This window comes from Nomascus leucogenys, chromosome 19 (assembly GCF_006542625.1).
Source record: "Nomascus leucogenys isolate Asia chromosome 19, Asia_NLE_v1, whole genome shotgun sequence".
NCBI classification, from domain to species: domain Eukaryota; kingdom Metazoa; phylum Chordata; class Mammalia; order Primates; family Hylobatidae; genus Nomascus; species Nomascus leucogenys.
Window position 1 is genome coordinate 60284286 of NC_044399.1, and position 12125 is coordinate 60296410.

At 49.0% G+C, this 12125-nt stretch overlaps 1 protein-coding gene across 1 annotated transcript in view; it reads left to right on the forward strand.

Moving 5' to 3' along the window:
* The window catches only part of RGS9 (regulator of G protein signaling 9), an 89406-nt gene that overhangs the window by 25289 nt on the left and 51992 nt on the right, over nucleotides 1-12125 (forward strand). The window contains exons 7-8 of the mRNA XM_030800297.1: nucleotides 428-504; nucleotides 5635-5716. Coding sequence (XP_030656157.1) covers nucleotides 428-504; nucleotides 5635-5716 — 159 coding nt within the window. The remainder of the gene's footprint in view (nucleotides 1-427; nucleotides 505-5634; nucleotides 5717-12125) is intronic.

Consider the following 12125-nt stretch of genomic DNA (forward strand, 5'->3'; position numbering starts at 1 on the left):
GCCTCCCGAGTTGCTGGGACTACAGGCGCCCACCACCATGCCTGGCTAATTTTTTGTATTTTTTTTAGTAGAGACGGGTTTCACCATTTTAGCCAGGATGGTTTCTATCTCCTGAACTTGTGATCTGCCTGCCTTGGCCTCCCAAAGTGCTGGGATTACAGGCGTGAGCCACCACGCCTGGCCGGGATACATTTATTTTTACAAAAGCAAAGAAAACCAATAAAAGTGAGGCTTCCTGTGAAAGTGTTTTGAGAATTCAGCTGCTCCTTGAGTGAACACCATGGTAAAACCAGCTCAGACACCATCGGGCTGGGTCCATGGTTGCCATGAGCCAGGGCTGTGCCCTTGTTGACTTACAGTTTGTTGCCCTGCAGCACAGGGCATATGTCTTGGGGCTTACTGTTCTCATTTTGTTTTTCTTCTCTAGGAAAATTACAATTTCTTGAACCAAAAAATGAACTATAAGTGGGACTTTGTCATTATGCAGGCCAAAGAGCAGTACAGGTGAGTGAAAGGAGACTGTGCTTGTCCTCTCGGTGTCTTTCCTCCCTCTCTTCCTTCTTTGTTTCTTTTTATTTATTTTATTTTTCATTTTTATTTTTTATTTTTTTGAGACAGAGTCTTGCTCTGTCGCCCAGCCTGGAAAGCAGTGGTGTGATCTCGGCTCACTGCAACCTTCGCCTCCTGGGTTCAAGCGATTCTCCTGCCTTGCCTCCCAAGTAGCTGAGATTACAGGCGCCCAGCACCATGCCTGGCTAATTTTTATTAATTAATTATTATTATTATTATTTGTATTTTTAGTAGAGATGGGGTTTCACCATGTTGGCCAGGTTGGTCTCGAACTCCCGACCTCGTGATCGGCCTGCCTCAGTCTCCCAAAGTGCTGGGATTACAGGCGTGAACCACTGCGCCTGGACTCTTTCCTTTTATTAAAATAAACTTGTTTTTGAGCATTTATGTGCCTAACACTGGGCTGCGCAGGAGGAATAAAAAGACACAGTCTCATAGGTCAGGAAGATGAAAGAATAGGCTATGGTGCTGCTGTGGGATGAGGGTCACCTGGCTGGGGTTTTCAGAAGGAGTCGTAGAAATGGCATTGAACCTGGGGAATGCATAGGAGGGGTCCAGATGAAGGATGGCAGTTGTGGAGGAAGAGGAGAGGTGTGGTGAGAGGAAGGGGCTCTCAGCAGGCAGAACCAGAGGCTGGTGGCAGGAGTGTGCCCACTGCAAGCAGTTCCTTGCAGCTGCATCTGAGAGTGCAAAGTGTGGAACTGGCAGAAGTTAGCAAGATGTGAACTAGAGATGTTAGCCAGAGCGGATCGTGAGACGGCTTTGTGCTGAGGGCCACAGGGAGCCATAGAATCATGTTTAAGCAGCGAAGGGATACACAGTGATCAGATTCTCATCTTAGAACCACGCCTCGCTCACTTGCATTTGCCTGTTGCCATATCAGAACTGGAACTGGAAGTCCCCTCCAGGGCTCTGCCTTAACGAGAGCCGGATGCAGATATTGGGGACAGTGAGTGGCAGGGAGACGGTGTCGTCAGGACAAGGTTAGGCTATCATAACAAACAGCCCCCAACTCTCAGGGGCTGGAAACCACAAGGTCCATTTCTTGCTGGTGCTCCTCATCCACCGTGGGGCAGCTGGGGCCCTGACATGCTTCCCCCACCTCCAGCACCCATATGCAGAAGCAGCAGCACCATCTGGGCTTTGTGCATTGCTTAGCAGGGACAGGGATTTCCTGTGTGTATCAGAGCAGCCCTGTCATCCTGCTCATGAGTCACTAGGCAAAGCAGGTCAACGTCAAAGGTTGGTGGGTGGGGACATAGAATCCTACCAGGTGCCTGAGAAGAGGGACAGCTGGGAACATCTGGTGACCCGCACCAGTGATTACCAAAACCGATGATTCCCCCGGTCCAGCCTCACTCACTGTGACAGTCCTGGATCCAGGAAGGTCTAGACTTGCTGGTGCTCAGCCGGGCTGCATGGGGAAGACCTGATTCTCACCCAGCAGCCTAGGTATTGGAGTAGTGATGAACACTGTTTACAGGAGAGCTGGTCCGGGAAAAATAGATTCTTATGGCGGAACAGCTTTATTGCCCTCCAGGGGGGAAAATATGTTGTTAGGGTTTAGAATCAGGTAGAACATCAGTGAGAGAGCCGCCACCGCTCGTTAGCCACAAACGTGTTTCCACCTGGGCACATTTGAGGTGAAACGACATGGGTTATCTTTAATCACTTACATTTGTTCAGAAGGCTTCATTTGGTGAGGTTTTGGGTACCGTCTCACTTTATGTGGGTGTGGGGAAATACTGTAGTAATTATTGTTACCCTTCATTTCTACACATGGGGAGACTGAGGCTTAGGGAGGTGAAAATGACTTAGCTGAAGTCACTTGGTGAGATAATGGTAGATCTTGGGCTGATATTACTTAATTCAATTGTTGCACCAGTTTTGAGTTTCTGATGGGTTCCAGCACTGGGCTGGGCTCCAGGGACACAGAGATGGGTAAGATGTGCCCTTCTCCCTCAGCCCCTCCATCCCTTCCTCCTCCTGTCTGCTCTGAGCAGGACTATCCCAGCAACCCACAGGACTATGAACCCTGACATCCGCTTTCCTGGGCGCTCTGGGTGCTCTTGAAGCTTGGAGCTGTTCTCAGTGATCCCTGCAGGTCCAACACCAAGGCCTTGGCCTCAGCTGGGATAAAGCTCTGTGCTGCCCAGATCCTGGAACATTCCCTTCTTTTATTCTTCCAGGTGCCTTGGAATGAGCGATTCCTAAAAGGCTTGCTCCATTTGAGATGGCTTTTTCCCACTCATTTTATGGCTTAAAGGCTGCCTCTGATTTCAGATTTAGGGTCTCAGCACAAAACGAGGTTGACCACGTAGGTTGGCCCATGAAGTAGTCATTTTGTTATGCTGAGTCCCATCTTTCAAGTTCCACACTCAGCACCCAGCCACCTACTCAAGATCTCACGTTGCTGCCAAACCTCAAACTTACCTTGTCCGTATTCGAATATGTCTTTCCCTCACTCTCCAAACCTCTTCCTCCAGTATCACCCATATCAGTACCTCTACTGCCCCTACCCTGGTTGAACCAAACTCACCGTCACCTGAGCCATGGCAATATCCTCCCAACTGGCCTCTCTGCTCCCAATTTGCCCCCATGTTTGAAACACAGATAAGATCACCTCACTCCATCTTCTCTAGCTATGAAGGAGAACATTCACTTCCAATGTCACTTCCTCAAAGAGGCTTTTCTGATGAGCTGTTACTGCATTCAGATCATCCTAAATTTAGTGGCTCAGAACAACAACAATTATTTTATTATGTGTCCTGATTTCTATAGGTTAGGGATTTGGGAAGGTCTTGGCTGATCAATTCTGACTCAGAGTTTCTTGAGTGGTTGCTGTCAGATGGCTGGGGCTGGGGGCCTGGAGCATCTGCGGGCTGGCTGGCATTTCCTGCTCTCTTCTTGTAGCCTCTCTTTGTGGTCTAGCTTGAGCTTCCTCACAGCATGGCGGCATTAGGGAGGGTTGTTAGATTGCTTACAGGTGTTTGGGGACTTCGAGACCACATATTCCAGTAAGGAGGGTGACAGCTGTCCCACCTTTTATGGCCCAGCCTCAGAAATTACAGTGCCATGCCTGACGTCCCATGTTGGTAGAAACCATCACAAAATCCCATCTGGCTTCAAGGAGAGGAGACATAGACCCACATCTGTCAATGGAAAGAGTGTCAAAGAATTGTAGACATATTTAAAAATCACCACAGAGACCATCCCTGATGCTACGTGGTGGTACCCTGAATGTTTCCTTATGGCAAATAATGCAACTTGCAATTCTGTATTGATCCTTTGACTGTGTATGTGATGTTTTGCTCAAAAGCTACTCAAGGGCAGGGACTACGTTTGGTTCACCAGTAGACTCCCAGTGCTTGGAATATACTGGAAGATCAATGAGTAAATGAATGAACGAACGAATGTATGAATAATCAAGAAAATGCTGTTGCTGAAAAAATCACAAACGAAAGTAATTCCTAGGTTACTAACTCTCTTGCATTCCATTTATCACGACTCTCCTCTAATAACATCTGTCACAGAAAAGCAGAAGAGCAAAGCTGGGAAGGACCTGTGGGGTAAATCAGAGAGTGATTCTATTTGCAAGGCTCTCCAGCATTGTGGAAACTCCGCAATGCCTCAGTCCAGTTGTGGCCCATGCTCCTGAGGTCAGGGGCTAGTTAACCTGGTAGAAAATCCAGTTAGGCTGTCAGGGGGAAGTTTGAAAACAGTGTTTATATTTAATTTCCAGAGGAGGCTGACGGAACGCCCAAATGGAATGGCGCTGTTCACCCATCTGGCTCCCGAGTGTTATGATGTTTTTCACAGTACGTTAACGGGGAGATGAATCCGCCGACTCTGTCTCGCAGAGGGCGTGTGCGTCATCCCACATTGCCTGGGAAAACAAGCATTAACAAGTGTGAGCGCGGGTCGCCGTGGAAATGGTACAGAAGGGGGCCCACGGCAGGATCATTAGTGTTACTTTGCCGCTGGAGGAAGAAGGCCCTGCATCATCTCCCATCCAGAGTGGGAAAGGGAGAGAGACCGAGAGATAAAAAGGAAAATAAACAGCCTTTTTTTTTTTTTTTTTTTTGAAACAGAGTTTTGCTCTTGTTGCCCAGGCTGGAGTGCAGTGGTGCGATCTCGGCTCACTGCAGCCTCTGCCTCCCAGGTTCACACGATTCTACTGCCTCAGCCTCCTGAGTAGCTGGGATTACACGTGTGTGCCACCATACCCGGAACATTTTTATATTTTTAGTAGAGACAGGGTTTCACCATGTTGGTCAGGCTGGTCTCAAACTCCTGACCTCAAGTGATCTGCCCGCCTCAGCCTCCCAAAGTGCTGTGATTACAGGCATGAGCCACTGCGCTGGGCCATAAATAGCCTTTTACAGCAATAAGGTGTGCTCAGAAAAAGCCCCGACGTGGCATGAACTCTTTGCAGTGCCAGAGTAGAAGTCACAGGCACGGAGGAGAGAGGACTCCCCAGGCCAGCATCTTCCTTGTCACCATCCCACAGGTGGTTGCCTGCCTGTCCAGATGTTGACTATGTTGTTTGCCCAAACAGGGAAAAGTTAAGAAGCCAGGAGGTCAAATGTCGACCCGGAAGGTCACCCATGCGCGCTGCTCTCCAGTGCTGAAGTTGGTGGAGTTGGTTTGATTTAGGGCTAGTGGCGGCAGTGTGATCTCAGTGCAGCACTGTGCTGCCCGGGGGAGTTAGACCCTGGCCAGACTCCCAAGTGCAAGTGCCACTTCTGCCAATTGCTGGCAGTGTGACCTGGTGGGCTGGTGGGGCATTCACCCCCTCTTTGTTTCAGTGCCCTGAACTTTGAAGTGAGAAAAGGCCACTGGGAGGATAAAATGGGATTAAAAAAGTTAATAGGTGTTAGAGTGGTTAGAAGGGTGCTAATACTTAAGTGTGATGTCAGTGCTTGCTGTGTTCATTACTATTACGGTATATGCGAATTACTTGGGCAGGTTGAGAGAAGGGTCTGGGTCATCAGGAATGGGGGGCATCACCAATCAAAAGACACAAAGTCTTCCTGGCCTTACACGTGGCTTTTGGCTTTCCAGGGCTGGAAAGGAGAGGAACAAAGCAGACAGATATGCCCTGGACTGCCAGGAGAAGGCATACTGGCTGGTGCACCGATGCCCTGTGAGTATCCTCCTGCTGGTGTCGTCTGTCTCTTCCTGTGCCTCCCACCTCCATCCTGTGCTCTCCATGCCTGTTGCCAACTCCTCTTTCTCTGGGGTGAGAATTGGATCAGCAGGAGGAGCTGCTCAGTGTCAGGTTGGCATCCAAGTGCCTCTGTTCTGGATGGGGTCTGCTCATGGCCCATCTGTTGGTGTTAGGTAGGGAGGGACCTGAACGAATTTGTCTTTTATGAGGGCTGGGACTTTTTTTTTTTTTTTTTTTTTGCTAGGATATCATACCTTGGGAAAGGAATATAAGGAGAAAAAATTAGAACGTAGGCCCCAATGGAGGCTCCAATGCAGAAAAATAGAGTCCCGTGAGAATGGAAACTGCAAGGCCAAAGTTCTCCTTGGTGTCTCTAGCTCCCTCACTTTTTCCTCTCCTAGATCCAGTTCCCAGCAGCTGAGATGTGAGAAGTAGAGGGAATACGTCTGTGTTGAGCTTCTCTTTGCTTGGAGTACACTGAATCTCTGGCTTTGGGACTTCAGTGGCCCAGAGAGACAAGCTGTACAGAGCTGGTGTAACTTGCCCCAGCTCATCACTGGGAAATGGTAGCCTCATTCCCCAGCACACAGAAGAGGGCTCTGACTGCTACATACTGGGATTAACTCTGCTGCCTCAGTTTCCTCCTGTCTCAGCCCCCTGTGCTGCCTATGGGTCATGGGAGGTAGGAGATGCAAATGAGATTCTGGAAAACGAAAAGTTAGAAAGAAATGTTCTTCCTCCTCTTCCTTTAGCTTCCTTGCCTGCCAGGTATCAGAAATTCTCAGAACCAGAAAGAGAGCTGAGTGAGGCCTGGTGTCAGGGTTTATGGATTTTTGAACTTCAAGCCCATCCGATTTTGGCTGTTTTGCTTGTATTCTTTATATACTAAAAACAGATTCTCCTAAGGTGTTCCACCCTGTAGGGGCATGGGTTTGGATGCTGCATTGTTGAGGTTAAGGTGCTGAGGTTGATCCCAAGCAGCTTGTTTGATTTTTTCTTTGCTTCAGGGTTTCTCCTCTAGGGAAAACAGTTTACAGATGCCTGATGCAGGTCTCTGGGGGCTGGGGGACAGAGCACAGGGTCCTGGAGACAAGCACCCCTCCTGGTTGGTAGCGTAGAAACTCTTTGTATGAGAAGGAGCCTCACATTGTGAGTGTGTTCCAGAAGCACTCCGTGGTGAGGATAAGGAGACGTGGCGGATATGCCACATTTGGCAAGACACCTTGGTGCCCAGTGGCACCATACCTGAGGGTAGGTAAAGAACGGCTTCTATATTATGTGCAGAGACTCCTCACTGTGGGAATGCCGATGTGACTACATTCCTTGCAAAGTGACATAGACTAGCTATGCATTAAAATGAAAAACTGATCATCCGGGTTCTTCTCAGTTCTCCTGGGTAAGCTCTCAGGCCCCCACCAGGCTAGTGGCTGAGTGGCTCTTCACAGCATGATGCAGAATCACATAAATATGACAATGTGTCTCTACGACCACCACCTCCCCCGGGCCCATCTCTGCCACCATGACCGTCATCCCATCTCCCACTCCCTCACCTCCCTTATCTCCCTGACCTCTACCACCTCTCCTATTTCCCCCACTTTCTCCACCACCTCCACCACCCTTATTGTCATCATCATTGTGGTCACTGTCACCATCACCATCACAGTAGACATGAACTGAGAACTCCCAGTGTGCTGGGCACTGTGCTAAGCCTTCTGCATTCTTTTTTTTTTTTTTTTTTTTTTTTTTTTTTGAGATGGAGCCTTGCTCTGTCACCCAGGCTGGAGTGCAATGGCATGATTTTGGCTCACTGCAACCTCTGCCTCCCAGGTTCAACCGATTCTACTGCCTCAGCCTCTTGAGTAGCTAGGATTACAGGCACGCACCACCATGCCCGGCTAATTTTGGCATTTTTAGTAGAGATGGAGTTTCACCATATTGGTCAGGCTAGGCTTGAACTCCTGACCTCGTGATCCGCCTGCCTTGGCCTCCCAAAGTGCTGGGATTACAGGCATGAGCCACCGCGCCTGGATGCCTTCTGCATTCTTATTGAACCTTTGCAGCCCTGTATGGAAGGGCTTATTATTATTCTCATTTTAATGATAAGCAAGTGAAAGCTCAAGGATGTTGCTAATTTGCCCAAAGTTACACAGCTAGTAAGTGCCAGAGGGCCTGAACCCAGATACCGCTGACTGTAGAGCTCCCCCCTGCCCTTAGCCCTGTGCACTTCTGCCTCTCGTGACAATGTCATGTGATGTCTTGGCACAGTTCAGTCCTTTGGTAACCTCCTGGGTCATTAGAACGTTGCCTGGGTCAGTGCTGCTTTAAGAAGCCAAATGCCTGGATCCACACATGCCTGGTCCTTCTTTGACAGCACTGGGGACCCAAGTTCAGCATGAGGCTTTGATGGACTCAGAGTGGTCCTAGAACTTCCAGGACATAAAACTGCTCCCCACATCTAACCTCTTTCATGGCTGCTCCCTAGGTGAAAACCAGACCAGTAGTCAAAGATGAGGTAGGAGAGGGCAGTGGCCCCACTCTCTGCAATTTAAAATTCTCCCTATCTCTTGTTGGCCTGTGGGGGTGGAAGGTAGTGTTTTTGAAGAGCATCTCAGTCTAGAAATTGAGCAATCTGACTGACAGGCTCAGGAAGCCCGGGAGCTCACAGACTGCCAGACTGTCTCCAGGACACCCAAACAAACTGTCAGTTCAATGGGAAAAAAGCCAGCCAAGGCAAACAAAGCACTTGGCACTGTGGAGTGTCGCGGCCACTCTGTGTCAGACTGTAACCAACAGTTGTAGAGTGAGACGTGGCCCGCTGTTACTGAACCGACTCATTCACTTGTTCATTTGTCTGTTCGTTGATCCATGAAACCTTCATTGAGCCTTGACTTTGACCCAGGGAAGGGGTTAGGTGCTGGGTGTGAAATAACAGCCAAGAGTCATCGAGTACTCCTCTGAACCTGTGTTAAGCTCTCGGCACAGATGACCTCATTGACGCCTAATGCTATGATGTAGGGAATATCACCATCCCCGTTATTCAGATGGAGAAATTGAGGCTCATAGAGGTTCAGTAGCCTGCTCAGTTCTGGGAGAGGAAGCCACATCTTTCCGATGGTAAAGCCCGATATTCTGCTTCTGTGCAAGGAGGCCCCACCCACGGTCCCTCTTTCAGCTCAAGGAGCTCAAAATCCAAATTGCTGGAGCACAGATGAGTGACACTCTCGCAGAGGTAAGACCTAAATGCAGAAGGGGCACAGCGAGAGGGTGATTGATTTAGAAAGGCAGGAAGAAATGCCTGATAGATGCTGTGTCAGGGAGATCATCACTGGCAAAGGCCAAGACCCCACGTGGGTGGTGGTAGTTGAGGGCTCTGACCTGAATTCCTACCCGGAGCCCAAAGGACACCTGTGATTCAGCATCCTGTAATGAAGGAAAACGATGTTTCTCACCCATTTTTTACCCAAATGGAACCAAGTACAGATCTGAGCACGATGCAAACAACAGTGAGTTTTGTAAATGAACAAAGGGAGAAAGCGCTCCCTTAGATAGGCATGTGGAGGCCTTCCCTGCATCTTTGCTGTGCCATCTGTGACTTCCTGCCTTCCAAGGATGTAGTCTGAGGCTGCTTCCTGGCGATGGGTGTGCTAAATCAAGCCACCCCTTATCTGCATATCAAGCTAAATGACCCTTGTTTCAACCACGTATGCAGACACTTGCCAGAGATGTCTGCCCTCCATTTCCCGTTGAGGTTAGCCTAAATGTCCAACAATGGAAAATGGCAAAATAAATTGAGGTATATTAACATGATGGAACATTGTGAAGCTATTCAAATAATATTTTCAAAGGCCATTCATTGACCTAGGAAAATGATCTGACATATAATGTGTGTTTTGTTTGTTTGTTGTTTTTTGTTTGTTTTTGAGACAGAGTCTCCCTCTGGGGTGCAGTGGCATGGTTTTGGCTCACTGCAACCTCTGCCTCTTGGGTTCAAGCAATTCTCCTGAATCAGCCTCCTGAGTAGCTGGAATTACAGGCGCCTGCCACCACACCTGGCTAATTTTTGTATTTTCAGTAGAGACGGGGTTTCACCATGTTGGCCAGGCTGGTCTCGAACTCCTGACTCTGCCTTGGCCTCCCAAAGTGCTAGGATTCCAGGTGTGAGCCACTGCGGCGGCCTGACATATAATGTTATATTATAAAACCAGGGTGGGTGGAATGCTCCATGTGCTGTGGTCCAAAAAAAAAAAAAATTAACATGTATTTTGTGAATATCTGCTCTATGCTGGGCGCTTACTAGGCAATGGGGATATTTGGATTATGAGCCAAGACAGATATTGCCCCTGACCTCAAGGAGTTTCCTGCAGTTTGGTGGAGAGACAAAGACTAAAATGATTAAACCAATGAATGAGTAACACGCAGAATACCATGACAGCTGGTAGGAGGCAGGGGCCCTGCGTCCGGTTGGGGGTCAGGGAACACGGGACACAGGACATGGAGAGTGACATTCAAGCCAAGATCCTCTAGAAGCTGACTTTCCTAATGCTGCAATGGTCTCCCTGTTTCACCTCATCTCTATTTCTTTTTTCTTTTCTTTTCTTTTTTTTTTTTTTTTTTTTTGAGACGGAGCCTTGCCCTGTCGCCCAGGCTGGAGTGCAGTGGCGTTATCTCAGCTCACTGCAAACTTCACCCCCCAGGTTCCAGCGATTCTCCTGCCTCAGCCTGCTGAGTACCTGGAATTACAGGCGTGCAGCACCTCGCCCGGCTAATTTTTTGTACCTTTAGTAGAGATGGGTGTTCACTGTGTTGGCCAGGCTGGTCTCGAACTCCTGACCTCATGATCTGCCCGCCTCAGCCTTTCAAAGTGCTGGGATTACAGGCATGAGCCACCACACCTGGCCTCATCTCTATTTCTTTCCCCTGTCTTATTTTGTTTAGAAAACGAGTTAGTGTTTTACTTAGTATTTGTTTTCTGTTCCATGCATCAGAAGAGTCTGATATTTTTGGGAAGAGAGTAAAGCTGAGAGAAGGAGGGGCAGGGGGACAAGGTGGAGTACCACCGAGAAGTGTCCGTCAGCTCCCACGCTGGCCTTGCTCTGTATGTGGGTTCTTGGGAACGTCGCATCCTCACGAGCAGTTGTCACGAGTACAGGAGCTCCTTTCCTGACCTGAATGATGATGCATTGAGAAAATTGCCTCTTTGGCTTACACCCAAGGGATGTTGTTGGCGGGGCGGGGTCACACCGTGGTGTTCACAGTTCCTTAGGGTGAAGGAGGGGAGCTTGCATGTCTCTGAAGGCTTCCTGCATGAGGCACCAGGGCAGAAAGTGCCTGCTGCCTCCTTATCTGCAGGTGGCACACCGCAGGATGCATCGGCTGCCCTTATTTCCTGGGTGCTGACAGTCAGTTCTGGTTAACTTCATCTGAACACCCTGTTATGTGCCAGAAACTGCATCAGCAGCACTCTGGTGATGATCATAGTGGATCAAAGACTTTACACTACCTGATGAATGAAGAAATGGATGAATGAAAGGAGCTTGGGAGTCTCTGAAACCAGCAGAGGCAGAAAGGCAGTCCTCTCACGAGTTTTGAGGACAGGGAACTGGAAAAGGACCACAGCTTGATTGGGAACAACTGAGACTTAAGGGCTGCTGCCCACAGAGGTGCAAGAGCCAAGGCAGCAGCGGCCAGAGGACTGTGCCTGGCTGTTCTGTAGGGAAGGCTCGGAGAGCCAGGTTGGGGCTGGAACTGGACAGTCTGGCAGAATCATGAAGCTCAGTGGGTGGCTGCAGGTCTGAGAGTCTAAGGCCGTCTGGTCTGGGCAGCTGAGGGCACGGAGGAGTCTATCTCAGTTATGCAGTGCACTGTTGAGCACTGGGGCAACCAAATTTATATCAGAGCCTGGGGCACGTTGGAAGGAAAGAACTAGATAATGAATTCAAGACTTGAGCAGATGACCACACTGAAGTCACCGAGGCAGTGAGCGCCTGTGGAAGAGCAGCCAGACAGTGGTTGTAGGGCATCATGAGCACAGGCTGTGTGTGTGTGTGTGTGTGTGAGTGTGAGTGCATGTCAGTGTGTCTGGGTGTGCATGTATGTGAGAGAGTGTGCGAATGTATGTGTGCAAGTGTGTGTACATGTGTGCATGTATGTGAGCATGTATGTGTGTCAGTGTGTTGGCGTGTCAAGGTGTGCATGTGTGTGAGCATATGTATGTGTGAGAGTGTGTGTAGATGTGTGCATGTAAGTGAGCATGTATGTGAGTGTGAGTGTGCATATGTATGTGTGAGAGTGTGCCTAGGTTTGTGCATGCATGTAAACAGGTGTGTGTCAGTATGCACATGTGTGTGAGTGTGTGTGAATGTGTTATGTGTGAGCATGCATGTGT